The sequence below is a fragment of the Vollenhovia emeryi genome, unplaced genomic scaffold (genome assembly GCF_000949405.1).
Source record: "Vollenhovia emeryi isolate VEMERY1.0 unplaced genomic scaffold, V.emery_V1.0 DF939122.1, whole genome shotgun sequence".
In the NCBI taxonomy this organism is placed as follows: domain Eukaryota; kingdom Metazoa; phylum Arthropoda; class Insecta; order Hymenoptera; family Formicidae; genus Vollenhovia; species Vollenhovia emeryi.
This window is the reverse complement of record NW_011967244.1, coordinates 3,737,292-3,759,365: the sequence shown is the minus strand read 5'-3', so window position 1 is coordinate 3,759,365 and position 22,074 is coordinate 3,737,292. Positions and strand designations below refer to the sequence as shown.

The following is a 22,074-nucleotide window of genomic DNA, read 5'->3' as shown; positions in this document are numbered from 1 at the left end:
AGAAGTCTGTGGTCCATCCCCTCCCGCGACCCTGCCCGCGTCCCTCTCGACCACCCGCGCGCTCTCTGCCTCTCTCTCTCTCGCTCTCGCCCACACCCGAGTCGACCGAGTCGAGTCGCGGATTTTCCCCCCTCGCGCGGACCGCCGTCCGCGAAACGCAAATCGTCGTCCTTGCGTACTCGTGGCCTAGGAGGCGAGCGAGAAAGAGAGAGGACAGAGACACGGAATTTACGTGTCATGCCCCACCACGCGCCACGCCGGCCTACGCGGCGGATTTTCGCGTAGGCCTCTCTGTTATGGCGTAGCCAGCGGAACCTTTTCTCTCTCTCTCTCTCTCTCTCTCGCGCCCGCGCCCGCTTGACGTTTCTCGCGCTCGCCCTCGCGCCGGGCCTCTCGCGGACGCTACCAACAGCTGTTTCGCCCGATCGTCGCCCTCTCGTGCTTACGGTACGCGCTTTTCGTCTCCGTGCGCGAGAGACAAGACTGAGACCGACGGACGCGTGAGAAACGGAGCGAGAGCGAGGAAGAAAGAAAGAACAGAAATAAGAGAGAGAGAGAGGAGACGGCGGCCCTCTCCTCGTAGTACCGTGAACAGGATTTTTCTAGAGAAATCCTCTCTCTCCCCCCTCCCACCGATCGGTCGTCGACGACCTCGACGTCACGACGCACGGTGAGAACGAACTCCCGTCACCTCGACTCCGCGGCGGAGCCGCACGCGCGAGAGAGAGAGGGGGGGACGTCGTCGACCCTCCGTGGTGCGTAGGGCGTCGCGCCCCCTCCCGCCCTCCGCGAAACCTAGGCCCTCGTGCGTAATCGCGCGAGAATTCCGGTGTGCACGTCTCCTTTGTTCGCTGCACCTCTCGCCATTCGTTCTCTTTCTCCCTCCCTCCCCCTCCCCCCGCCGCCGTTCCGTTCCCTCCCACTCTCTCGCCCCCTCCCGCGAGAGGAGCGCGCGCGCTCTCTTTCTTTCTTCCTTCCTTTCCTTCCCTCGCGCCGATCTGACAGCTCCTGTCAAAACGGAACTCGCGGTTCGTGACCTGTCGTCGCCCTTTCGCCTCCGCGTAGGCCCGCTCGTCACCCCCGGGTCGCTCCCGTTCCCTCCCCCTCCCCCCCGCCCCGGACCACCCCGCGCCCGCTCGCACCTGTTTCGATCTGATAAGCGCGGAGAGAGGCGCGCGTGGGAGTGCGGGCCCGCGAGAGGACGAGCGCGCGGACGGACGGTCCCCGACAGCGGCCTCGATGTCTGGTCGTTCTGCGTCGCGTAAGAGTCGCGCGCGCGTGTCCACGTTTACGTTTTGCCGTCTCTCGCCCCCCCCTGCCCCCCCCGCCGCGCGCGCGCGCGCACGCGAGAAAGAGAGGGACGGAGGATGCCTCGCGATCGACGGCGACGACGGGACGGAGAGACGCGCTCTCCTCCTCCTGCCGCCTCCTCCCGCGAGGCGCGACGTAAATCCGGCCCGTACGCGGATGGCTAACGGTTGCGCCCATCTGTTTCAGATCGGACGAGAAGTAGCGGCGTGAAGTGAAGCCCTGCGAGCACTGTGTCAATTACCCAATCACCAGCGTGGTGACGAGTTTGTCATGTAAGTGAGAGCCGAGGCGGCGACCTGGGGGATCCGCGGCGCGACGTCCCGGGAGCCTTAAGGATGAGGAGGGACCGCGAGTGGCGTTAATCGTTAATCGCGCGCACTTGCCGCCACCCCCCACGGCTCTTGTGACACCGTCGTGCTTTTGTTTTGCAGTCTCTGGCACGTGGAGCAGACATTGGTGATCTTTTGCTGTCTCGTGACGTTCACCGGACGAAAGATGTCAGTATTGAATCAGAGCGGCGACGACGCGGTGGAGTGCCCCCTGTGTATGGAACCGTTGGAGGTGGACGATCTGAATTTCTTCCCGTGCACCTGCGGGTACCAGATATGCCGTTTCTGTTGGCACAGAATCCGTACCGACGAGAACGGCCTCTGTCCGGCGTGTCGAAAGGCCTATTCTGAAAATCCGGCTGATTTTAAACCCCTTTCCAAGGAAGACGTAGTAAGGTACTCGCCGAATCTGTTGTTTATACCCAAGTCGACTCGGCCGGCCGCGGTGAAACGGACCCCCGGTCGCAGAGATCGCCAACCCGAACGAGCTCTATCCCGCTCGGTTTCTTTCAGATTGAAAGCCGAAAAGAGATTGAAGGATCAGCAGCGGAAGCAGCGAGTTACAGAAAATCGGAAACATCTAGCGAACGTGAGAGTAGTACAAAAAAATTTAGTGTTTGTAGTAGGATTACCAATGCGGCTGGCAGACGCTGATGTGAGTATGCACGCCGGCAAACGAGCGTTTCTTTAAGTCCGATCGATTGCGCGAAGAGCTCCGCTAACACTGTATACCTTTAGAAAGAAACGAAGGAGATCACGACGTATAATATTTCGCATGCTCTAGGTTTTAAAGAAACACGATTATTTTGGGAAATTTGGGAAGATACACAAAGTCGTAATTAACCAGAGTACTTCCTATGCAGGGTCTCAAGGCCCCAGTGCTTCGGCTTATGTTACTTATCAAGTGAGTACTCGCGCCCTTCCTCTTGAAGCCCGACGGGGGGGTGTTTTTCCCCTCCCTCGTCTCGCAGACGACAAACGAATGTGACAAGTATTTGTTAGCAATGATGTTCCTCGTGTTCTCAACAGCGTCAAGAGGATGCGCTACGTGCTATAGAGGCTGTGAATAACATTATCGTGGATGGACGGACAATAAAAACCTCGTTAGGGACGACGAAGTACTGTTCGCACTTTATGCGTAATCAAGCCTGTCCGAAGCCAGATTGCATGTACCTGCACGATCTTGGGGACCAGGAGGCATCGTTTACGAAGGAGGAGATGCATCAGGGCAAGCACCAGGAGTACGAGCGCAAGCTTGTGCAATCGTTACATGCGCAAGCGTCTTCAGTTCAACGGTATGAAATTTATCTCGTCGTAACAGCGACACGTTTCTCTGGGACTGCGTTAGGGCCTCAGCAGAATGGCTATTTTATACTCTGAAGACGGTTATATGTTTCAAGTCCTTGTCTTAAACCTGATGTACAATGTGCTCTTTGCGATTAGAAACATTCCATTTTGTTTAAGCGATACGCTTAAACAGTTTGTCGACCAAGTGCAATTTATTAACTTGCACATAGTTTTTGAACGTATCCATTGGCTGCAAAATAGAATGTGTCTAGACGCAAAGAGCAGATTGTAGACGAGGCTTCAGCGCACAGTAACTGTCTTCGGGTCGTTATGCGCCGTGAATCTAGTTTCGATCTCCATTTTCCCAGGAAACCGACGCCATCACCACCTGTAACGGGCAGTATTGTTAGGGAAAGTGGAACTGTAAATTCGCAGACTAAGGAGGCCTGGCCGTCGTTGCAACCGGGTCAGACGAATAGTGAGTAAATAAAATCGTGTTTCAGCACGATAGGACATTGTTTGAAGTTGGAAATTCGCAAGGCAAGGATTCCCGGTGCTATGTATCGACGTTTTCTTGTTTTCAGGTACACAAACCAGTTGTAAAGAAATATCACCACCTGCGCAAACAACTTCACAACACGGCAACGTAACAAGCGGAAACGGTACGGTTGCTCAACAATGTCATTTGTCCTCCGGAGTGCCTACGCATCAGCAAAACAACAACAATAAGGGTGAAAGTGGTGTGGGTGTACGGCGGGGTAAAAGTAATAGCGAAAGTAAAGCACAGGCAGCTCGGAACAAACATAAAAATAGTCAAAACAAAGAGAAGCACGGTACTCGTCCGACGTCGCGATCTGAATCAAGCTCAATCAGTACGCAAAGTGGTTCGCAATCGCAAATTACCGGACAAAAGGACGTTAGAAACTTTTCCGCTGATACAAACAGTGAAATGTTGCAAAAATTGGGTAACAAGTGTAAAATGGAGCAGCAGCAGCAACAACAACCACAAATTAGCAACAAAACATCAAAATTAGTTCAATTACAGTCTCACGAAGTTAATGTAAATGGTGCATTTCAAAACGGGGAACGCCGGCATTCGGACAGTGAAATGGATCAACAGCGCGAAGGTAGCACGCCAGCGAGCACGATCTCGAGCACGGAAGACTCTAATATAAATCATCAAGCCGAACATTTGGTTGAATCGAGCGAGGAAAACAGTGGCAGTGGTGCTGTTCTTTTGGGTGAGTTCTTTGCCCTAATTGTTCTCACTTTTATCGCTTACGTTGGCTTTTTTGTACCAATCTCCGACATATTCTACGATGCGAAGTTTTAAACTTTATAGGACGTCGAATATGTTACCATTTTGGTTTGATTTATTTTGTAATTACGCTATGAAACTATTTTGATTTAATTTGTTTTGTTCGATTTAATTTGTTTTGAGTGAGTTAATCACAGATCTACATTATATTTTCACGTGATAATAACACTTGTATGATTATTTTTTAATTAGTTATGATTTGCCATTACTGTCGTTATCAGAGGATAAGTTTTATTGGTTATTTTATGTGGTTGCGCAGATGAATTATTTGAATAAAGTGTTATTGTAATAGATTTATATATATATATGTATTCATATATGTATATACATACATATATGTACAATGCATATTATATATGTTTATATGTTTATATGTAGCATGTAACAAAAGTTGAACTCCAGGCACTGAATTATTAAACTCTGAACCTGAGAACTTTGTTACATATTGTACAATACATATTCATATATAATATATATGATGATATATATAGCATTATCATAAATTTGCTATTGAAAATGAGAAAAGATTGTAGCAACTGTAACATGACAAAGTGGTAATCATAATAACAAATTATGAGTTTTTCTGAAAGTGTGCTTATCCTTTGAATGTACGTTATAAAATTTGAGCGCGCAGCAACTAAATAATACAGTTCGTTCAAACATTCTAAATAATGTACAGTAAACCAAAGTTTATGATTATTTTATATTTTAATAATGTAGAAAACACACACCGAACAGTTTATTGATGCCAAAATAAAGAGAATTTTTGGAAAAATATCAGTAGTAGCCGTTTTTTTATTTGTGTTCTTGTGTACACTTAAATGTTGTGTATTCCTTATAGATTCCGGTGAGAGAAATTACAGGACACGAAAAACGAGCGTGGACATTGCTCCGACAAATTTAGTGATCGCAACGCGTTGTGGTGTTTTTTCAAAATTACACGAATTACTCCGTTTTGATAATTTAACGTCTAAAAAGACATTCTTGTTGCCGTAACTTTCTTTGTGTGACGTGTATGTAAACGCTTCTCGACAAGAGACTTGAATTGAGTAGCTGTTTATTCTGGCATTATAAGAGTATAGAAACGATTTTGACCGCGTCGTGTAGTATAGAGATTTTTGCGTATTATCTGTAGGTTCGTCTCCAGCTAGCACAAATTCATCACAAGGTGCCAATCAACTACCACCACCAGGATTACACAACGGATCTCAAATGCAACTCAACCATCGGTCGATCTTTCAGGCGGACAATAACAGTTTCTTCAGTTCGAATACCTTTCAGAAAATACCAACCACCACCTCGATGCCACCAAATTCCCTCACAGGCATGTATAAACTCTGTACCTTTGTTACTATTGTGTTTACTATTATTAGCTTTTCTTCAAAGAAAAACTCTATTTTACTTAAAGAAAAAGTATTACGAGAAACAATTACTGAAAAATTTTAAGACGAAAGACAAATGTCACTTATAGTCGCCAGTGATGATTAAAAATTAAAGTAGCGAGCTTATTGTCTACCCAACTGGCAAATTTTATTAAATTCGTTACAACGTTTCGACTTCAGGTTCTTTTCAAGTAACAATGCAAATAAGAAAACAAGAAAAATTCGTAGACAAGCGAGCAATGGCCATCCGTGAGATAGAGTCAAAAGGTAAAAATAAGCGCACATCCGAACATTACTGAGGTTTGATGTGAATAAACCACCAATAAGCTCACTGTTAAAAAATTTTAAGACTTATCCCTGTGCATTTATCCTACGTTAAAAATGTTTATATGTTATTGTCATCATTAAAAGACTTTTCAATGAATTTTCCTTCGACATGTAGCAAATACAAATTTAGATTGGACGAGCACGGGAGTGGCTACGATACCCGATTCCTTGCCGACAGTTCATTCTAGCGAAGATTGGCAAGCCGCTTTCGGCTTCCAGCCGGAATCGACTCGAGCGAACCACATAATATCAAAATCTAGCCCAACTGATTCGCCAAGGGTGACGTTCAACTCCGAGGGTTTTGTAGAGGAGGAGGTTTATATGAATGCACCTTACACTGCTACACTCGCCGAACCATCATCTGGTACCTTCACGTCTAACTTACTTGTAAATTCATCCGCATCTAAGTTTATGGCAGACTTTCAACAAAATTCATTACAACAAAGGCTTAATATACAGGTGAGCGGAGTAATTATAAAATTATATTCCCAAATTATATGCCTAGAAAAAGCAACGCGATGTTCTCTGTAAAAATGCAAAATTCTTATTGACAAGAAACGTATCACCATGTTGCTAATGTTAAGAATAACATTTCAAAGGCGCAGCAACAAACTCAAGAAAACTGTGAGTACGTAAAGCAGAACGGCCACGCTACAATGGAAGAAGTCCGGAATCATCGTGATGCAGGCTCAGACGTGAAAGCGGACGACGATTTAGGTTTCGATCCTTTCCACGAAACGCAGAAAGCATTAGCAGAACTTTTAGAAGACGAGATGCAAGTACAACAGCAGAAGATGTTCCAGCAGCAACAGCAACAAAGAGAACGGGAGGAGCAAACTAGGGTGCAGCATCAACAAACGCTCGTGAGCCTTAACCAACAACACTTTCCACAAGTAAATATCCTCATCGAAATCTTGTAAAAGAATACTTTGATTTCTTAGTACGAGTATTAACCAAAAAAAGTACATTTAATAAAACTTGACTACACATTTTAGGGGAACCCTCTGTATAATTTAGTACTGTACAGATAGATGCATTCGCAAATTAAATGAGACTCACGGAGACAAATACTGTTTTAGGTTGCGCACATAGCACACTTGCAGCAACAAGCTCAGCACTTGCAAAATCTACAGGTGCTTCAGTCGCATTCCCTCTTGTCCCGTCTTCCGCAAAATCTGTTACCAAGCGGCGCGCAGAGCCCAGCACAGGGCACTGTGACGGCCACCAGCTTAGGACAGCGCAGTCGACTCCCGCCACCGGGTTTTCCGGGTTCCACGCCAAATCACATGAACTCATTCGGTCTCGGTATACCACGACCAGCACCAACGAATAGTGCCCTCTCTGGTTAGTGTTCCTCCAATTTTTCCATCAGGCATCAGGAATCATAGTGCACAGTGCGTGAAGTTTACATACGTATACGATAATCTGTCGTAGCCGTAGACACGAAAATAAATGGTTGATTCGCGGTTTTAGACAAGAAAGTAAAAAGACCCGTAGAGATCTCTATCGGTCTACAAAGAGTCACACGATCGTGTAGATTTAGATTGATGGAACATTGCTGCTCGCGATTTATTAACATCCGTCCAACGTTATGTTTGTAGGAGCGCAGCCACCTCAGCAGAGTGCATATCTTCCAAACGGAAGCCCGCTTCTCAACACACAAAGTAATTATTCTACTTGTTAATCTTTCATATTCGGATATTTTTAATATACTTGTAGCTTAATATTGGATCAATTTTCCGTACAGGCATCGGCAAGTGCACGGGCGACGCGGTGTATACCCTGAAAGATTGGTGTGAGATTAACAATCAGCAGCAGCAGCAGCAGCAACAACAGCAACAGTTCCACCATCAAGCGTTGCACCAGAAAGGATGGAACAATTTCGGACCTATCGCGGATTGGACCTCGATTGATCCGGCTATAGTTACTTCGTCTAGACCTCTTCCATTCCAAACTACCAACGCTTGGCAGTTTTCTCACATTCATCCTTCTCACGTTGTGACTCACAACGCGCAACAGGTACGAAATTTCCCTTGTTTTGTACATTTTTAGGTAATTGTTCTTTGTTACTCGCCATAAAATGTGAATTGCATCTTATTGATTCTACACGGAATATATTCTGTGTCGACAATGCATGCAAACGTGAACAATTCACCTTCCGTGCGCAGGAGCAGAGCGCACCTCCTCAGCATTGGGCGATGCAACCACCTCCTGGCTTTGCTGCACCCACAACCGCGGGACAGTTGAATAATCCACAGCCGAGCACAACCGCACAACCGCACACCAAGCTCATCTCTGCAGGATCCGAAATCGAAAGTAAGTTGATCGCGATCAAGCTCCGTGCAAACTAATGAAAAGAACAAAAAAAAGATATCTTATAATGCGCGGTATCGAGATACATAGGCCGTCTATATTGCAGACCTATAAGTCTAATGCTTGAGGCGAACGAGTCGAGGCGTCATAATGTTTCCAGACGTGGCAAGATCAAATCCAGCAAATGAAAGAAACAAAAAAAAAGCGACAGTCGATAATGTACGTTTTCCTAACGCTTCTATATCAACGTTTAATTTCCAATCTCCATTTATTTGTGCGAATATTTACTTGAATAAAATATCGGAATAAAATATGAGTTAATGCGTACTCCTCGATGTAAACGAAGATTATACGTCAATACATCTTCCTCATGATATTAATTTCTGAATTATAGCAAAATTTGTCATAATTAAGTCTGACTATCGTTATAAGCGAAGTTTATGTAGGATATGAAATATTAAACGGATGAATGATTAAGATATCAAGAAGTGATGATAAATGCATTTCCTTTCTAAACTCTTATTATCAAAACACTATTTTCTTCGAAACATATTGAAATGGAAAATTAATACCCTGTGTTTATAGATTTTGGAAGATAAAGAAAAAATGCAGCTATAAAACTTGGAATGCAAATGTAATAAAACTTCCTGAAATATTATCTAATTTTATATGTTTCATCGTTGAAAGATGTGTTTTAAATTTAAAATTTTGTTATCGGATATATTAAAAACTCTATTGTTATAGCGAAAGAATTGATACACACACACACACACACACACACACACACACACACACACACATAGATATATATATATATATATATATATATATATATATATATATATACATATATACAGGGTTGGAAGTAACTCGTTACTTGTAACGAAGTTACGGTTACATTTACTTTTTTTTGGTAACTCTAACTTAACTTCGTTACTTTCTCTCTATCTGTAACTGTAACTTAACTCAGTTACATTTTTCGATAACTAATAACTAATTTAGTAGTTACATTAATAGTTACTTTATATATATTTTACATCTCCGCATCGCATTAGGCTTTGCATTTGCGCATAAACGCCTTTAGCGACACTTTACAATTAAAATGCAGATTTGATTTCAAATGGACATTTTTATTTTCATCGCAAGAAAGTAACTACAAAGTAACGATTCGTTGTACTGTAACTGTAACGCGTTAGTTTTCAGAATTGATAACTTGTAACTGTAACTAGATACTTTTATAAAGTAACTTTCCAACTCTGTATATATATATATATGTACCTAATAGTACGCGAAACTGAATCGTCTTATACATATTTTGCTACTTTATAATATTGCTTTTATCGCGTTGAAATGTAATGTAATTGGGATGTTTTATCCAGTTTCATACAGTTCTTTTATCATTGAGCAGCATATAACGCGATATGATTTTATTGTCATTACAGTAAAGTAACATGGAGTTTTATTATCTTTGCACAAATAAATTTTCTTCGAGTGCGTTGTTGGCGTGCGCCATCACATTGTGATATTGCAGGACGCGGACTTGTTATTAAGAAAAGCAAGACTAAGGATTAGAATTATCTATTTAACGAATATCTTTTGAGTTGTGAATTAAATTGATTGAATACACAGGTCATACAGATTATGTCCATACGGAGTGTCTGTGTTAACCGAGAGAATAGCGATATTTCCACTCTCGCGACAAGATGTCGATCTTATTGATTAAGGAAAACTACAGGTGGCTGTTCGAAAAAAAAACATTAACAACGCGACAATGTATTTTAATTGCAAATGCGAGGTGAGATAAAAAGAAAGGAAGATAGAGGGAATATTAACACACGATGTACGATAAATGATGCGAGAGAAACGTCTGAGCGATATACTACGATGTTCATACGACGCGAATTACGTTGAACGATAGTTATTCCCGTGGCAGATGATTATCGAAAGTATCTCTGTCGTTTTAAAGGCGAATAACGAAAGAACGTCGCATACACAAGAGAACGAATGAGATAATAAAAAATTATAATTATTATATATATAAAATTTAATTCAGTAAGATAATCGAGAAATATACGATAATGCGCAATGAAATGCCTGTGATACTTCTATTTCCGTCTTTTCGTCCATCACTTATTGTTAGTTTAATAAGCTTTATCAATTACAATGGTTCGTTTTTTTTTCATCGGTAATGGCTCAAAGATTTTGAGAAAGAAAGATCTGCATGCTAGAACGATGTATTTTAATTACTCATTTACAAATGTCTATTGTAAAATTTTATTTTTATTGTTGCGAGATTAACGTTTCATAAATTCAATAACTTGCTACTATTGTTTTTGGCAATTCAGTGGGGGATTCTCTGTACAGTAGGTCTTACTGTCCACGAATACATAGTATTGTCCCTTTATGGAACAGCTGGGATCCAGTAAATTCTCGTTCACGATAATGCAATTCGTTTCGTTATCAGCAGGATAAGGGGGTGTTCTGAAAAAAAAGTAATAAGCATTAAATTAAGTAATAATTGTCAGAAATTATCAAAAGGAATCTGTATATAAAGTAATGTCTTATTTATACCTGTCGAAAACGCCTAGCTTTTCTCTGAAAACAAAAGAAAAGGGAGTGACATTAATACATGCAATATCTTATAAAGGTGTGATGTAAATTTGATATAATGAGGCAGGGACACTTATAGAGATTGAATCGAGCTGAAACATGTCGAAGGAAGGAGCTTACTTTATAGGAACTCCAGGGAATACGCATGTATTTCCCGCCGCATTTTCTATATATTTGACAGATAAGCCGTGCGAGCAAGCTTGACTTAAATCCGCCCCTAAAATGCAAATTTGTTTGATTTATAACTTTCTATCGTTTCTTCTAGCTATCATTCTAGCGACATTCAACGTTTCTCCGTATGTTATAATTAAATGCGATTCATCTCTTACAACATCCTGGCTGCATATTTCCATTATTGAACTGCAAGTCTAGGTGACCTAGAGCTTTCCCCATTCCAAGAGTCGACGTGTGAACGACTTTTAGACAGCTGCAATCTGTGTGACAGAGTCTGTCGTCGCAATCCTTGCAACCGAGCGTTGGATTGGCGGGATCGGCGGCAATAATAAGCGAAACTGTGCCGAGTTTCCTGTTTCGAATTTCTTTCGCGGCGAAGCCGCACACGTGCGCGCCAAGACTGTGGCCGATGAACGTGATCTGTTCCAACGGAACTCCGCACTCCTTGATCAGTTTCTCGACAAAGCTGCAAGAGATAATCCGATCAAATATATCAGTCGTGGACATCGCATCTTCGATACATGTAAGATCTATTTTAGTATTGAGTGCTACTTATATATTAACGATATTATGTATGTTAATTATGAATATTACTTTTATATTCATCTTTTTTTTTAAGTAGTTATACCTTGCCACGTGTTGACCTACTGCAAGAGTGTTCTTCGCCGCATCGGGATACTCCATAAACTTCAAAACGGCGAGCCCAGTAGTGCAAGCTCCTTGAGACCAATCCACCGCAAATACTGTATAGCCTTTCTGTAAAAGTAGGAAATTATCTTGTCAAATGCTCGACTGTGTCAAGAATTGATCAATTTTATCAGAAAGTTGCTTTATCAATTCTTGACTTGTTTCCATTACGTTCACAATACTCTCGTATTGAAATAAGAATTTCGTCTTTTCTAGAAGCATTGTGTTATCGTTCTAGTTACACATGCGACTATGTGGTATCTACCTCTGCCAATTGAAGGGCCAGGCTTCTAAAATGGCCCGCTTGTACGGTGCTGACGAAGCCATGGACTAAAAAGGCAACCTTTTGCGATGGCTTGACATTATTACACATGTCGGTTATGCTCATATTTTGGCCTTTGTTATTACTGAAAGAGCGATAGATATAAGCGTAAAACCTAAATAGACATTCGCGCCTTTTTTTACCTGTTGTACACTAAGAGTGATATCGTCTTAACGCCGAAGGAACAGTCGTCATCGTTACGGAAAAACGGTTCAGGCGCGGCACGTGAATGTGCATATCGTACAAAGAAAATTGCAAGTATCGTTAAAATCGTCCTCATCATGTACAAAAGGAATACGAATCGGCAAAAGGAAACTGATAGACGTGGGACCAAGTGTCGCAATTATCAGCGAGCTTTTATAAGTACGTTCTGCGCTTTTATGCGTACTTGTATGAGTACTGGCATTTGTAACATTCCGCCGGCGGCTGTGCAAACTGTTTAACGACCGCGGAAAATTTGCGGAAGTATATTTTATGGTATTCAATATCGCGACGCAAAATGGACAACAATGTAACTTCGACCGCGCGCATCTCTTCCTTTTGCTACTCGCTTTTATTTCCAACATTGTGCGGTAATAAAAGATGACGAAGTGTCGCAGTAGGCAAACATTTCATCTTGACGTAATGTTCTATCCTTGATATTGTTACTTATCGGCATAGTAAGACAAATGTCTTAATATTCTGCGAACATTACGACAATCGTGAAAATTTGCACGAAATACGTGTCCTGATAAATGCCGAAATCGTGAACGACGAAACAGGATTTAACGCGTGTCACGGTGGTGTCATTTTGCATTTCACATTTATATAAATTTGCGAGGATAAACGGAGAAATTTGTGCATTTTTAATTCACGGAATAATCTCATCGCTGAAATACAAGCAAGTGTACAGGTGCATAGTGAGCAAGATAATTGCTGAATATCCTCTCTGAAAAAAAGCTCATCGAACGTGAGAAAAGAGTTTAAATCTTTTAAAGAGTTATCGAGAATTTTGAATGGAGTGTCGATACCTACAATACTAGAGCGTAATTCAAAGAAATGACTGTGGCAGAAAAATTATTCAACCAATCGAAGTGGCTGGAATAAAATCGGGACTAGCTCACGCGCGCTGGAATCTAAATCTCGCGCGTGAGGCTTCTCGGATACAACAATGCAACAATTCATTATATATTTAAAATATTCTTTCTTAACCAATTTAAATATTTTTCTAACATTTAAAATTGCGTGCAGTCATCATTTTACAATTGATTTCATTTACAATTGACTAGTCGTCGACTTATAATCAATTTTACGCTTCTAAGATATTTAAATGTTGTAGTAATTTTAAGTACAGTGTCGGAGTGCTCTTCCTCCCTTTCTATCTCATTCTCTCTCGCTTGCTCGAATGCAAAGGAGCACTCCGACGTTTATCAGTCGCTAAAATTCTCGGAATTTCGGGCGTAGAACGCCGAGCATCGGTTCCGAGAGAAAACGTAGCGCCGTAAACGCTTCGGTCGAAAACAGTCTATTCTCATTGTGCCTGAGGATTCATGCGGCGACGGTCGAACAGGTCGGTTAGCGGCCAGCATATCGTACTATTCTTTCTCGATACGCGTACGCGATGAGTACGGGAAGAAACCGCGATCTGTGAATAATTAGCGGTCGATATCGGCGCGTGATCGCTGAATCCTCGCGATTCATACTCGGTTAACCGGCAAGACAGATATCTCGCGCGAGTCGCACGTGAAATCTGTACGTGCAAAAATCGAAACGCCAGCCAACTTGAAATTACGTATCTTCGTTGCGATAACAACGGACGGCAAGTCAATTGGTTCGCGCGCGCGAGAATTTAAATCTCGCGCACGGATCGAACGGCGAGAAGCAATCGAGTTGTATCGAATCGCGGGAAGCAGTCGAGATATATCGAATCGCGCGAGACGATACGATACGATCCAAGAGCCAAATACTAATTTGGTTATGTCCGCGAGGTTCTTGCTGTGATTGCGTCTTCGCGCGAGTTTCCGGTGTTGTTGAACGGTGCGCTTTATAAAATAAGTTCACCGCGGCTCGTTTCTCGACGCAGTTAGAAATACCTCTCGGAAAATGGTGGAGGAAGTACAAAAGAAGCTTCAGAACGAGGCCGACACGCTGAGGCAGTTTCAAAAAGGTTAAGAGGCCGTTCGGTGCTTTTCGGGAGAGCAAAGCAAATCGCTCCCCGTTTGTCGCATTATTTTTCATCTGTCCGTCGTGTTTGCAGAATACAACAAGGCGCTGAGCCAGAGGCAACAGCTGGATGGACAGCTGAACGAGAATATCATGGTGAAGAAGGAGCTGGACCTTCTGAAGGAGGAGAACGACGTGTTCAAGCTGATAGGACCCGTGCTCGTCAAGCAAGAGCTCTGCATGGCCAAGGGGAATGTCGACAAGCGCATGTCTTACATCAAATCCGAGCTGTGAGTTTCGCCGATTGTAAATCGTGCCCGTCGGGCTTGCTTTTGGATTCACGTGCGACGTGACGAATTTCAGGAAACGCGTGGACGATCAGATGTCCACCCTGGACAAGAAGATGGACTCGCAGAGAGGTGTCATAGACAAATTGCAGCAGGCGTTTCAGCAGGCCCAGATTAAAGCGTCGACAAACCAACCGAAATCTTAATACTGTACAGATCGCTGCTTTCATGGAATTGTCACAATTGCATAATCAATAATTCTAACGATAATCGCTTAAGCGACATTGTTACTCATATAGCCTCGTCATTTGATACACGGGCGTTGCGTTTGTTTCATTTATTCGTATCGCATAAAATAGACGATAATTAATATAAATCACGGCTATGTGTTATGATCGTCCAAGTGCAATTTATGTAAATTAAAAGCTGTACAAACTTTCCAAAATATTCCCCCTTTCGGAATCGATGCCTACGTCGATTAATAACAAGACGATTGCTTTCTAACGAGGCAATCGCCTAATAAAATAAACTCTCTAACGGATTCTGGTAAAGTTCGCGAGTCTTACGCCTGGGATTGATCGTAGAGTCTGTTACGAAGCTGTTAAAACTGTAATTAATTGTGACTGCTTGTGTCTAGATTTAAAACAATTTTTAATATAAAATTGAATCGTAAATATCGCCTTCGTCTCTATTTTTATCGATGCAAATTAACTTCAGTTTCGGTTCGATTCTTGCGTGACCATTGGGACACACGAGTCCTATTTGCAAAATTTAAAAAGACTTTAGCAAACGTTCTATTACTGAAAAGAAAATTGGTCACGAAAGGATTAATTTGCTTTTTGTCTTTTTCTAATTCTTAAAACTAGTGACCTTTATTTTTTAAACAAGTCAAACCTGGATTGAAGTTAGTCTACGTTGATAAAGAGATCGGCGTAGGAAATGATTATTTTAAATTGTATGAACATTGAAACTCCCGCCGCGCACGCGCGAATGCATCAGCGTAGCACCGAAGATCAACATGGCGCCGGACGTCGTGCCGCCCGTCTTGAAAGTATTTGCAGCCGTTCCAACGTCGGATAGATGTTAGTTATCACGCGATATTCATCTCTCTCTGAATTCTAACCGACGAGGGACACGCGCGTGTGTCGCCTGAGAGCGAGGATGCTGCTGACGCTGAAGCCGGATCACAAGAGGCACGTGCTGTTTCTGGCCGAGCAATCGTCGCCAGGTACGAGTCGTTGGTCGACGAGTGAATTTTGTGGTTTTCGCAGAGAAACATAACGCGCATTTCTCCCGTAGTTTTGCAGGATTTCTGCAAACTGGCGTTGGATTACTTGCAGAAGGGTCCGAACGTCAAGGTCTACAACGCCGCCGCGCGTAAGTAGAGTTTTGTTGGTAGCCAACGGAATGATACGACGATTGTTAACTGTAAAAGCTGTCCCGTTTCAGAGAAGTTGAACGTCGAGCTGGACGTGATTAAGAATTCAGTGGAGGGTTTGGTCAATCTCTTGTTGGAGAGCTGCAAGCACAAGGTGAGACCTTATGGACGGTAGTGCGTGACGTAGGTCTGTCGTAACGGGTGCATTGACGTACTCGAGTTTTGCAGCTGAGCGCGGAGGATTTCCGGGACTCCGTGGTTGCCTTGGGCTTCACGGAAGACAAGGAAGCGATACTGAGCAAATTGTACAGCGTTAAGAAGGACGAGGTCTCGGACTCGTTGGAAGAGATTGGATTTAAACTGCCTGGATACCAGGACTTGGAGTGGAGGTTTGAAGTGCAGGTAACGGGTTTCTTCGTACGTCTCATTTTACTCCCGACGTTTTTAATTTATGTGTCATAATTGAATTATTTCTGCTGCAGACCGCGTCGAGATCCCTGTTGAAACAAGTCGCGCCACTCGTCACTCTGGATCTGTCGCTGAAGAATCCCGACAATCCGGAGGAAATTGAACATATTCTGCTGCAAGCCGATCCGACTAACTTGCTTCACATGACGCGAGAGCTGGAGGAAGCTCTGCAGGAGAGTCGCAGCCAGCACATTCGCAGAATCTCGAGAGCAGTAAAATGAGGCTCTTTGCGATTTGTATAATCATTGAGGCAATTTGTAAATATAATGTATAATATACGTATAAGAATAGATATAATAATGTATAAATACGTATAAAAATTGGTATAAGTGTGATGTCCAGGATCAAATAAAAAGACTTCTCTACAAAGACTACCGGATCCAAGCCGTTATCCACATCACATTTATTGTCAGCACTTGTGAAGTTTCACTCTGATCAGATCATCCTAAATGATAGATGACAGTAATCACATATGCGCGTTACATACTAAGATGGCTGGGATACATTTGCATACATAATTGGATGATTTTATTGGATCTCTGTGCCAGGTATATAAGAGAAAACTCGTCTCTCCTTGCACTTGTACTGTGAACACGACGCAGTTACCACTGTAGGCTGTTTCTTATCACGGACCATTGATGTTTTACAAACTGGACTGTTCAGTTGCCTCGAATTCAGGACCTAGACCCAGCAGGGACAGTTGTACACTGAAACATTCCAGTATCAAAAAGTATGCGTATCTGTGACCTACATATGTCACACCTTTAAACGGTCGCTAATTACCTGCCGATATTTTGCAGAAAATGAATTCCCTCGTTACAGTAAGTGCCACCACAAATTTCACCTCGACCATTTTATCTGGGAACTCCACCATGGCACTCGCTGATATACTAACAACAACGCACGGACCTCAAGCTATGCGGCAAATCATGGGTTTCAACAATCTAACTGTAGTGGATAAAGTACCTCCGGATATGGTGCACTTAATCGATCCGCACTGGTCACCTTTGACTTCTTCATTTAATATTCCTATACCATGCGCTTTTGCACAATCAACCTCACCGTGCTGTGAAATTACAGGTATCAGTTTCCACCTTTGGATCCACTGTGGCACAAAATTCTAGGCCTCGTGATGATTGTATTAGGACTTATGGGGTGGATCGGTAATGGTGTCGTAGTGTATGTGTTCTTGTTGACACCCTCCCTAAGAACGCCGAGCAATCTCCTAGTGATAAATTTGGCTTTTTCGGACTTTGTCATGATGATGATCATGTCACCTCCTATGGTAATCAACTGCTACTATGAGACCTGGGTATTAGGTAACGCAAATTTCATCCTCTTTCATTTTCTCAGTATTGTTTTCATAAAGATAACGTGTTACGTGTAAAATCAATTTTAATTCAAGGGCCGTTAATGTGCGACATATACGCCATGGTGGGCTCTTTATGTGGTGGCGCCTCAATATGGACCATGACTGCTGTTGCTTTAGACCGATACAATGTTATAGTGAAAGTACGTAGAATGCTTCTATATTAATATAGCAATATACACATAAGTGGAACAGAAAGAGAAATCAACACGGATAAATCTCAGGGTATGGCGGGAAAACCATTCACCATCAAGAAAGCGATACTCGAAATTCTAATAATCTGGCTCTTCGCTTCGGTATGGACGATTTTGCCCATGGTAGGATGGAACAGGTAACATCGAGATAGATTATATTTTTTAAAAGGACGTGTTAACTCACAGTGTTTTAATACGTTTTACATTGTGACGATTAGATACGTGCCTGAAGGCAATATGACCTCTTGCGGTACAGATTACCTCACCAAGGATTGGCTTTCTAAATCGTACATCTTGGTGTATTCGATATTTGTATATTATACGCCGCTCTTCACTATAATTTACAGCTATTACTTTATCGTCTCGGTAAGCACAGTTTTAAGTTACAGCATTGGAAAACATTTGGTGTCTGTAAGTGTGTTTTTGAAACCAACAGACAGTTGCTGCTCACGAAAGAGGAATGAGGGAACAAGCGAAGAAAATGAACGTTCAATCTTTGCGATCTGGAGATAATCAAAACATAAGTGCAGAGGCAAAACTGGCAAAAGTATGTAGAACAAAGAGAGAATGCAATGCATTAAAATGATTCTAACTATATTATACCAAGTGTGTGGGATGATTTGGAAAACAATCAAAATTCGTTTGATCGCAGGTAGCTCTAATGACCATTTCCTTGTGGTTCATGGCATGGACGCCATATCTAGTTATCAATTATATGGGTATTTTCGGCGGTGCTATAAGTCCTCTTTTCACCATTTGGGGATCTCTCTTTGCAAAGGCAAACGCTATATATAATCCAATTGTCTATGGAATTAGGTAAATGGTATTTTTAAGGAACATACATATTTATTAACGTTCTTGTATTGCATTAATGTTGTTTATCTTATTCCGTTTAGTCATCCAAAATATAGAGCAGCGTTAAAGGAGAAGTTACCGTTCTGCGTATGTGGCTCGACTGAGGGTCAATCCGTGGCTGCGAAAGTTGCAGAAACATCATCTACTACGACCACGTCAGCGTAATTCAGAGCAATGTATCGTAGTTTCTAAATATTGTGATATAATACTATTAGAGTATGTTTCTCGAGGAAATCGATGAATCAGTAATACTGAACGCATTATGTGATAAATATGTAACGCGTATGGGAATTTGTAACTTGTAAAGCTTTAATAGCTGCGCGTAACCGATTATGCAAGAAGAAGAATACATATATATATTTTTTTTTAGTGGAGTAACTCTATGATATGCTGGTGTATTCTCATTCGATTTTCTCTTTTATTCTCTACTTGTACTACAAGTGTTAAGTATTACCTTTGCAGGGATGAACGATAGAAAGCACTTGCCGATTGTATTATAGTAGGAGAATATTAATCAATAAATCATTTGGCGTGTACTATTTTAAGAAGACTTATGCTAGGAGATTTTAAAATGTAATAAAAAGATTAGAAGGCATAGTATTAGATTAGAAATCTCGTGTGTGATTGCATGCAGAATTTATTTAATTCTATAAAATTAATTACAGACCCGATATCATCACCTTGTCTCACGGCGATGTAATTTACTTTTAGCGATATTATATGTTTGCTAATTCCAAAGTGACCACGTATTCCAAGAGATGATAAAATTTACAAACTGCGGCGCTATGAGCCATTTATGAGAAATTCGTCTCGTGGTGCGGCCGAACCATACAATGTATCATAGAATCACAGTTATAACGGGACCGTTTAACCCTCGTTGTTACAGTTTTTCGCATATCGGGCTTGGCTTTTAGGTCTTGCTTTGACCACAATTAATCGACATTCTCTTACGGATACAAAATCACGCTTAAATGTATTCTCGTTAGTGATGTATCTTTCTCGCGTTATTTAAAATGCAACTATTTACAACTCGTGCTTGATGATGCGATTTCTTTATGACGAGAATATAACAGTATTTCAACGACGTTACGTCCATTTAGCAAGTCTATTGCATCGTCAAAAAACCGATGTGTACAGCGTCATTATTTTATGCGGCAGGTTTTTCGCCTTCTGTAACCGTGGTGGTCGTGGACACCGTGTCCGCCCCAGCCGACGACTCGGAGGTACACGCCAGAGACGGGAATCTCTGGAAGAGAGCAGCTCGGTACTTAGGATGGCTGGAATCATACGGAGAAACGATCAGCGTCGTCAGAAGTACGAAACAATTTAACTAATTTATCGTATTCCATCTGTAAAAATAGAGTTCTAGCGATGGCATATTTGAAGGAATGCGGTCGCCGCGACTCACCTGATGCCGTACACAATGGGATTGTATACAGCGTTCGCTTTGGCAAAGAGAGAGCCCCAGATCGTGAAGAGCGGGCTGATCTTGGTCGTCTCGAAGACGCCCGCCCAATTGATGACTAGGTACGGAGTCCACGCCATGAACCATAAGGAGATGGTCATGAGAGCTACCTATAATTAGTAACGCCGTTATAGCTAGCGCGCAAGTGAGACTAAGTCGGCTCGAAGGAGTTTACAAGGAAGAATCTTTGCCTTGGCCAGTTTGCACTCGGCGCTGGTGCTCTGGTTCTCGGCCGATCGCAGAGAAGCGACGTTCATCTTCTTCGCTTGCTCGCGCATGTTCTTCTCGTGAGCGGCGACGGCCTGAATGATGAAGAAGTAGCTGTAGATGATGAGGAACAGCGGCAAGAAATAGACGAAGACGCTGTAGACCAGGATGTACGATCTGGAGAGCATGTCCTTGCTCAGGTAATCGGTACCACAGGCAGTCATATTGCCCTCGGGCACGTAGCTGTAGAAATGAAATATACATTCCTGATAACGCTCGTAGTTGATATGTAATATTATTTTAGGCTTGTGCATCTCACCGGTTCCATCCGAACATCGGAGCGATTGTCCAGAGTAACGAGAAAGCCCAGATGCCGAATATGCGAAGGAGGGCGCCGTTAATGGTCATTGGCTTAGCAGACAAGCCTTTCACAATTACGTTGTACCTGTCGAATGCGATCATCGTCATTGTCCATATGGAGACACACCCGAACAGGGAGCCCGCCAAGCCGTACAATTCACAGAACAAGGGTCCTAGCGCCCAAGTCTCGTAATAGCAGTTGATCACCTGTGCGTATCGTTAATTGAACATACAGATCCTGCATCGAATATCTCGTTGGCGAATGCCTCAGAACGACGTACGCACCATAGCTGGAGACATGCACAACATCATGAGGAAGTCAGAGATGGCGAGATTGACGACGAGCAGGTTGCTTGGCGTGCGGAGACTCTTGGTGGTGGTGAATATGTATACCACCATGCCGTTACCGATGACGGATACCGAGCCAAGTATGCCGATGACGAAGCCGAGGAGCGCGTGCCACAGAGGGTTCATCGGCGGGAATTGGTACCAGTGGACGTCGACCAGGTGGAGCATCTCCGGCGGCACTTTGTCGACCACCGTCTGATTACCGAATCCTCCTTGCGTCGCCCACGTGTAGGCCGCATGGCTTGGTCCCGATGCGAAAGACATGATGAACTGCGAGGTGAAGACATGATGAACTTCATATTAATTGAATATTCTCGTGCGATTATTTCTATTACTATTTACAGCCACTCAACTGTCTAGCTTCTTTGAAAGAATTTAAAAACGAAAGCAAGGATGAAAAGTTACTTCACGTCAGGCAAATTCACACGTTTCCTTAAATTGCAGGTAATCACGCTTGGAAAAGTAGATCCAGATAAACGTAAAATCGCGCCGCTCACCTCTGTTCGCGCTACTTGGATAAAATCGTCGTGGTGAACGAACTAATCCAAATAATCGCTATGGCCGGCGTGATTTCTTGTAACGGTCTTTCCGTGAAGACGCTGGCAGGTAGAGTTCCCTGTTCGGTCCACCATCGGTTGCGGCTCAAAATTCGCCGCGACGACGTGCCGCGCTTAAATATGCGCCGCGTTCCTACGTGTTTGCGACTATATACAGCACCTTTCTAAGTCGCCAAACAGCCTTAAGAAGTTCTCTATTAGATTACGCAGGATTTGGGAATACCTTGGGAGTACCTTGAGTGTCGCACACAGAAACCTTACGAGGATGCAATAAGAATAGAACGTGTAAGATCGTTCGTTGATACAGATTTACCAGAATCGACGGTTCCCGGCAGTTTTAACAAATTTTTCCAACTGGTGAAGAATCAGTTTGTTTTAATACCA

At 42.9% G+C, this 22,074-nt stretch overlaps 6 protein-coding genes across 11 annotated transcripts in view; 4 read left to right on the top strand and 2 right to left on the bottom strand.

Annotated features, from left to right (window-relative positions):
* Positions 1-8,750, top strand: part of LOC105570040 (alpha-protein kinase 1) — a 10,692-nt gene extending 1,942 nt beyond the window's left edge. For 2 of the 5 annotated variants that reach the window (XM_012026964.1, XM_012026965.1), the window contains exons 2-16: positions 1,498-1,583; positions 1,743-2,036; positions 2,154-2,295; positions 2,425-2,544; positions 2,670-2,935; positions 3,296-3,405; positions 3,512-4,168; positions 5,381-5,569; positions 5,808-5,894; positions 6,070-6,413; positions 6,554-6,847; positions 7,034-7,298; positions 7,556-7,618; positions 7,702-7,973; positions 8,123-8,750. In XM_012026964.1, coding sequence (XP_011882354.1) covers positions 1,807-2,036; positions 2,154-2,295; positions 2,425-2,544; positions 2,670-2,935; positions 3,296-3,405; positions 3,512-4,168; positions 5,381-5,569; positions 5,808-5,894; positions 6,070-6,413; positions 6,554-6,847; positions 7,034-7,298; positions 7,556-7,618; positions 7,702-7,973; positions 8,123-8,305 — 3,222 coding nt within the window. In that variant the 5' untranslated portion in view covers positions 1,498-1,583; positions 1,743-1,806 and the 3' untranslated portion in view covers positions 8,306-8,750. The remainder of the gene's footprint in view (positions 1-1,497; positions 1,584-1,742; positions 2,037-2,153; positions 2,296-2,424; positions 2,545-2,669; positions 2,936-3,295; positions 3,406-3,511; positions 4,169-5,380; positions 5,570-5,807; positions 5,895-6,069; positions 6,414-6,553; positions 6,848-7,033; positions 7,299-7,555; positions 7,619-7,701; positions 7,974-8,122) is intronic. The other 3 variants (XM_012026966.1, XM_012026967.1, XM_012026968.1) reach the window with 3 other exon arrangements.
* Positions 8,751-10,359: 1,609 nt separating this feature from the next.
* LOC105570042 (phospholipase A1-like) lies at positions 10,360-12,420 on the bottom strand. Its single transcript, XM_012026969.1, has 7 exons — positions 12,204-12,420; positions 12,004-12,145; positions 11,680-11,807; positions 11,207-11,517; positions 10,998-11,094; positions 10,839-10,862; positions 10,360-10,748 (listed from the first exon to the last, which is right to left on the bottom strand). The coding sequence occupies exons 1-7, from the start codon at positions 12,341-12,343 to the stop codon at positions 10,592-10,594; spliced, it is 999 nt and encodes a 332-aa protein (XP_011882359.1). The 5' UTR covers positions 12,344-12,420; the 3' UTR covers positions 10,360-10,591.
* Positions 12,421-13,961: 1,541 nt separating this feature from the next.
* Positions 13,962-14,927, top strand: LOC105570043 (prefoldin subunit 6). The gene is made up of 3 exons (XM_012026971.1): positions 13,962-14,206; positions 14,297-14,492; positions 14,566-14,927. The coding sequence occupies exons 1-3, from the start codon at positions 14,143-14,145 to the stop codon at positions 14,693-14,695; spliced, it is 390 nt and encodes a 129-aa protein (XP_011882361.1). The 5' UTR covers positions 13,962-14,142; the 3' UTR covers positions 14,696-14,927.
* Positions 14,928-15,245: 318 nt separating this feature from the next.
* LOC105570044 (COMM domain-containing protein 2) lies at positions 15,246-16,704 on the top strand. The gene is made up of 5 exons (XM_012026972.1): positions 15,246-15,717; positions 15,789-15,866; positions 15,939-16,021; positions 16,096-16,269; positions 16,350-16,704. The coding sequence occupies exons 1-5, from the start codon at positions 15,651-15,653 to the stop codon at positions 16,554-16,556; spliced, it is 609 nt and encodes a 202-aa protein (XP_011882362.1). The 5' UTR covers positions 15,246-15,650; the 3' UTR covers positions 16,557-16,704.
* A 211-nt stretch (positions 16,705-16,915) lies between these two features.
* LOC105570045 (rhodopsin-like) lies at positions 16,916-19,289 on the top strand. The gene is made up of 9 exons (XM_012026973.1): positions 16,916-17,065; positions 17,136-17,335; positions 17,416-17,654; positions 17,741-17,847; positions 17,929-18,035; positions 18,117-18,264; positions 18,335-18,445; positions 18,551-18,714; positions 18,795-19,289. The coding sequence occupies exons 2-9, from the start codon at positions 17,139-17,141 to the stop codon at positions 18,916-18,918; spliced, it is 1,197 nt and encodes a 398-aa protein (XP_011882363.1). The 5' UTR covers positions 16,916-17,065; positions 17,136-17,138; the 3' UTR covers positions 18,919-19,289.
* An 84-nt stretch (positions 19,290-19,373) lies between these two features.
* LOC105570046 (rhodopsin) lies at positions 19,374-21,808 on the bottom strand. 2 transcript variants are annotated; one of them, XM_012026975.1, is made up of 6 exons: positions 21,631-21,808; positions 21,071-21,426; positions 20,745-20,992; positions 20,410-20,668; positions 20,162-20,328; positions 19,374-20,030 (listed from the first exon to the last, which is right to left on the bottom strand). In XM_012026975.1, exons 2-6 carry the CDS (start codon positions 21,395-21,397, stop codon positions 19,901-19,903), a joined length of 1,131 nt encoding a protein of 376 aa, XP_011882365.1. In that variant the 5' UTR covers positions 21,398-21,426; positions 21,631-21,808; the 3' UTR covers positions 19,374-19,900. The 2 variants fall into 2 exon arrangements, with proteins under 2 accessions (XP_011882365.1, XP_011882364.1); XM_012026974.1 differs by having other exon boundaries at positions 21,071-21,403.
* Positions 21,809-22,074: the final 266 nt, after the last annotated feature.

Excerpts from the sequence above, each read along its gene's own strand:
- LOC105570042 (XM_012026969.1), bottom strand. The coding sequence starts at position 12,343 with ATGATGAGGACGATTTTAACGATACTTGCAATTTTCTTTGTACGATAT. Across the intron at positions 12,146-12,203 it reads TCACTCTTAGTGTACAACAG|TAATAACAAAGGCCAAAATA; the intron begins GTAAAAAAAGGC and ends TCGCTCTTTCAG. Across the intron at positions 11,095-11,206 it reads AAATATGCAGCCAGGATGTT|GGGCGGATTTAAGTCAAGCT; the intron begins GTAAGAGATGAA and ends TTTGCATTTTAG.
- LOC105570043 (XM_012026971.1), top strand. The coding sequence starts at position 14,143 with ATGGTGGAGGAAGTACAAAAGAAGCTTCAGAACGAGGCCGACACGCTG. Across the intron at positions 14,207-14,296 it reads GCTGAGGCAGTTTCAAAAAG|AATACAACAAGGCGCTGAGC; the intron begins GTTAAGAGGCCG and ends TCGTGTTTGCAG. Across the intron at positions 14,493-14,565 it reads TCTTACATCAAATCCGAGCT|GAAACGCGTGGACGATCAGA; the intron begins GTGAGTTTCGCC and ends GACGAATTTCAG.
- LOC105570044 (XM_012026972.1), top strand. The coding sequence starts at position 15,651 with ATGCTGCTGACGCTGAAGCCGGATCACAAGAGGCACGTGCTGTTTCTG. Across the intron at positions 15,718-15,788 it reads GGCCGAGCAATCGTCGCCAG|TTTTGCAGGATTTCTGCAAA; the intron begins GTACGAGTCGTT and ends TTTCTCCCGTAG. Across the intron at positions 16,270-16,349 it reads AGTGGAGGTTTGAAGTGCAG|ACCGCGTCGAGATCCCTGTT; the intron begins GTAACGGGTTTC and ends TTTCTGCTGCAG.
- LOC105570045 (XM_012026973.1), top strand. The coding sequence starts at position 17,139 with ATGAATTCCCTCGTTACAGTAAGTGCCACCACAAATTTCACCTCGACC. Across the intron at positions 18,036-18,116 it reads CCCATGGTAGGATGGAACAG|ATACGTGCCTGAAGGCAATA; the intron begins GTAACATCGAGA and ends TGTGACGATTAG. Across the intron at positions 18,446-18,550 it reads CAGAGGCAAAACTGGCAAAA|GTAGCTCTAATGACCATTTC; the intron begins GTATGTAGAACA and ends GTTTGATCGCAG.
- LOC105570046 (XM_012026975.1), bottom strand. The coding sequence starts at position 21,397 with ATGTCTTTCGCATCGGGACCAAGCCATGCGGCCTACACGTGGGCGACG. Across the intron at positions 20,993-21,070 it reads TGTGCATGTCTCCAGCTATG|GTGATCAACTGCTATTACGA; the intron begins GTGCGTACGTCG and ends CGATACGCACAG. Across the intron at positions 20,669-20,744 it reads CCGATGTTCGGATGGAACCG|CTACGTGCCCGAGGGCAATA; the intron begins GTGAGATGCACA and ends TCATTTCTACAG.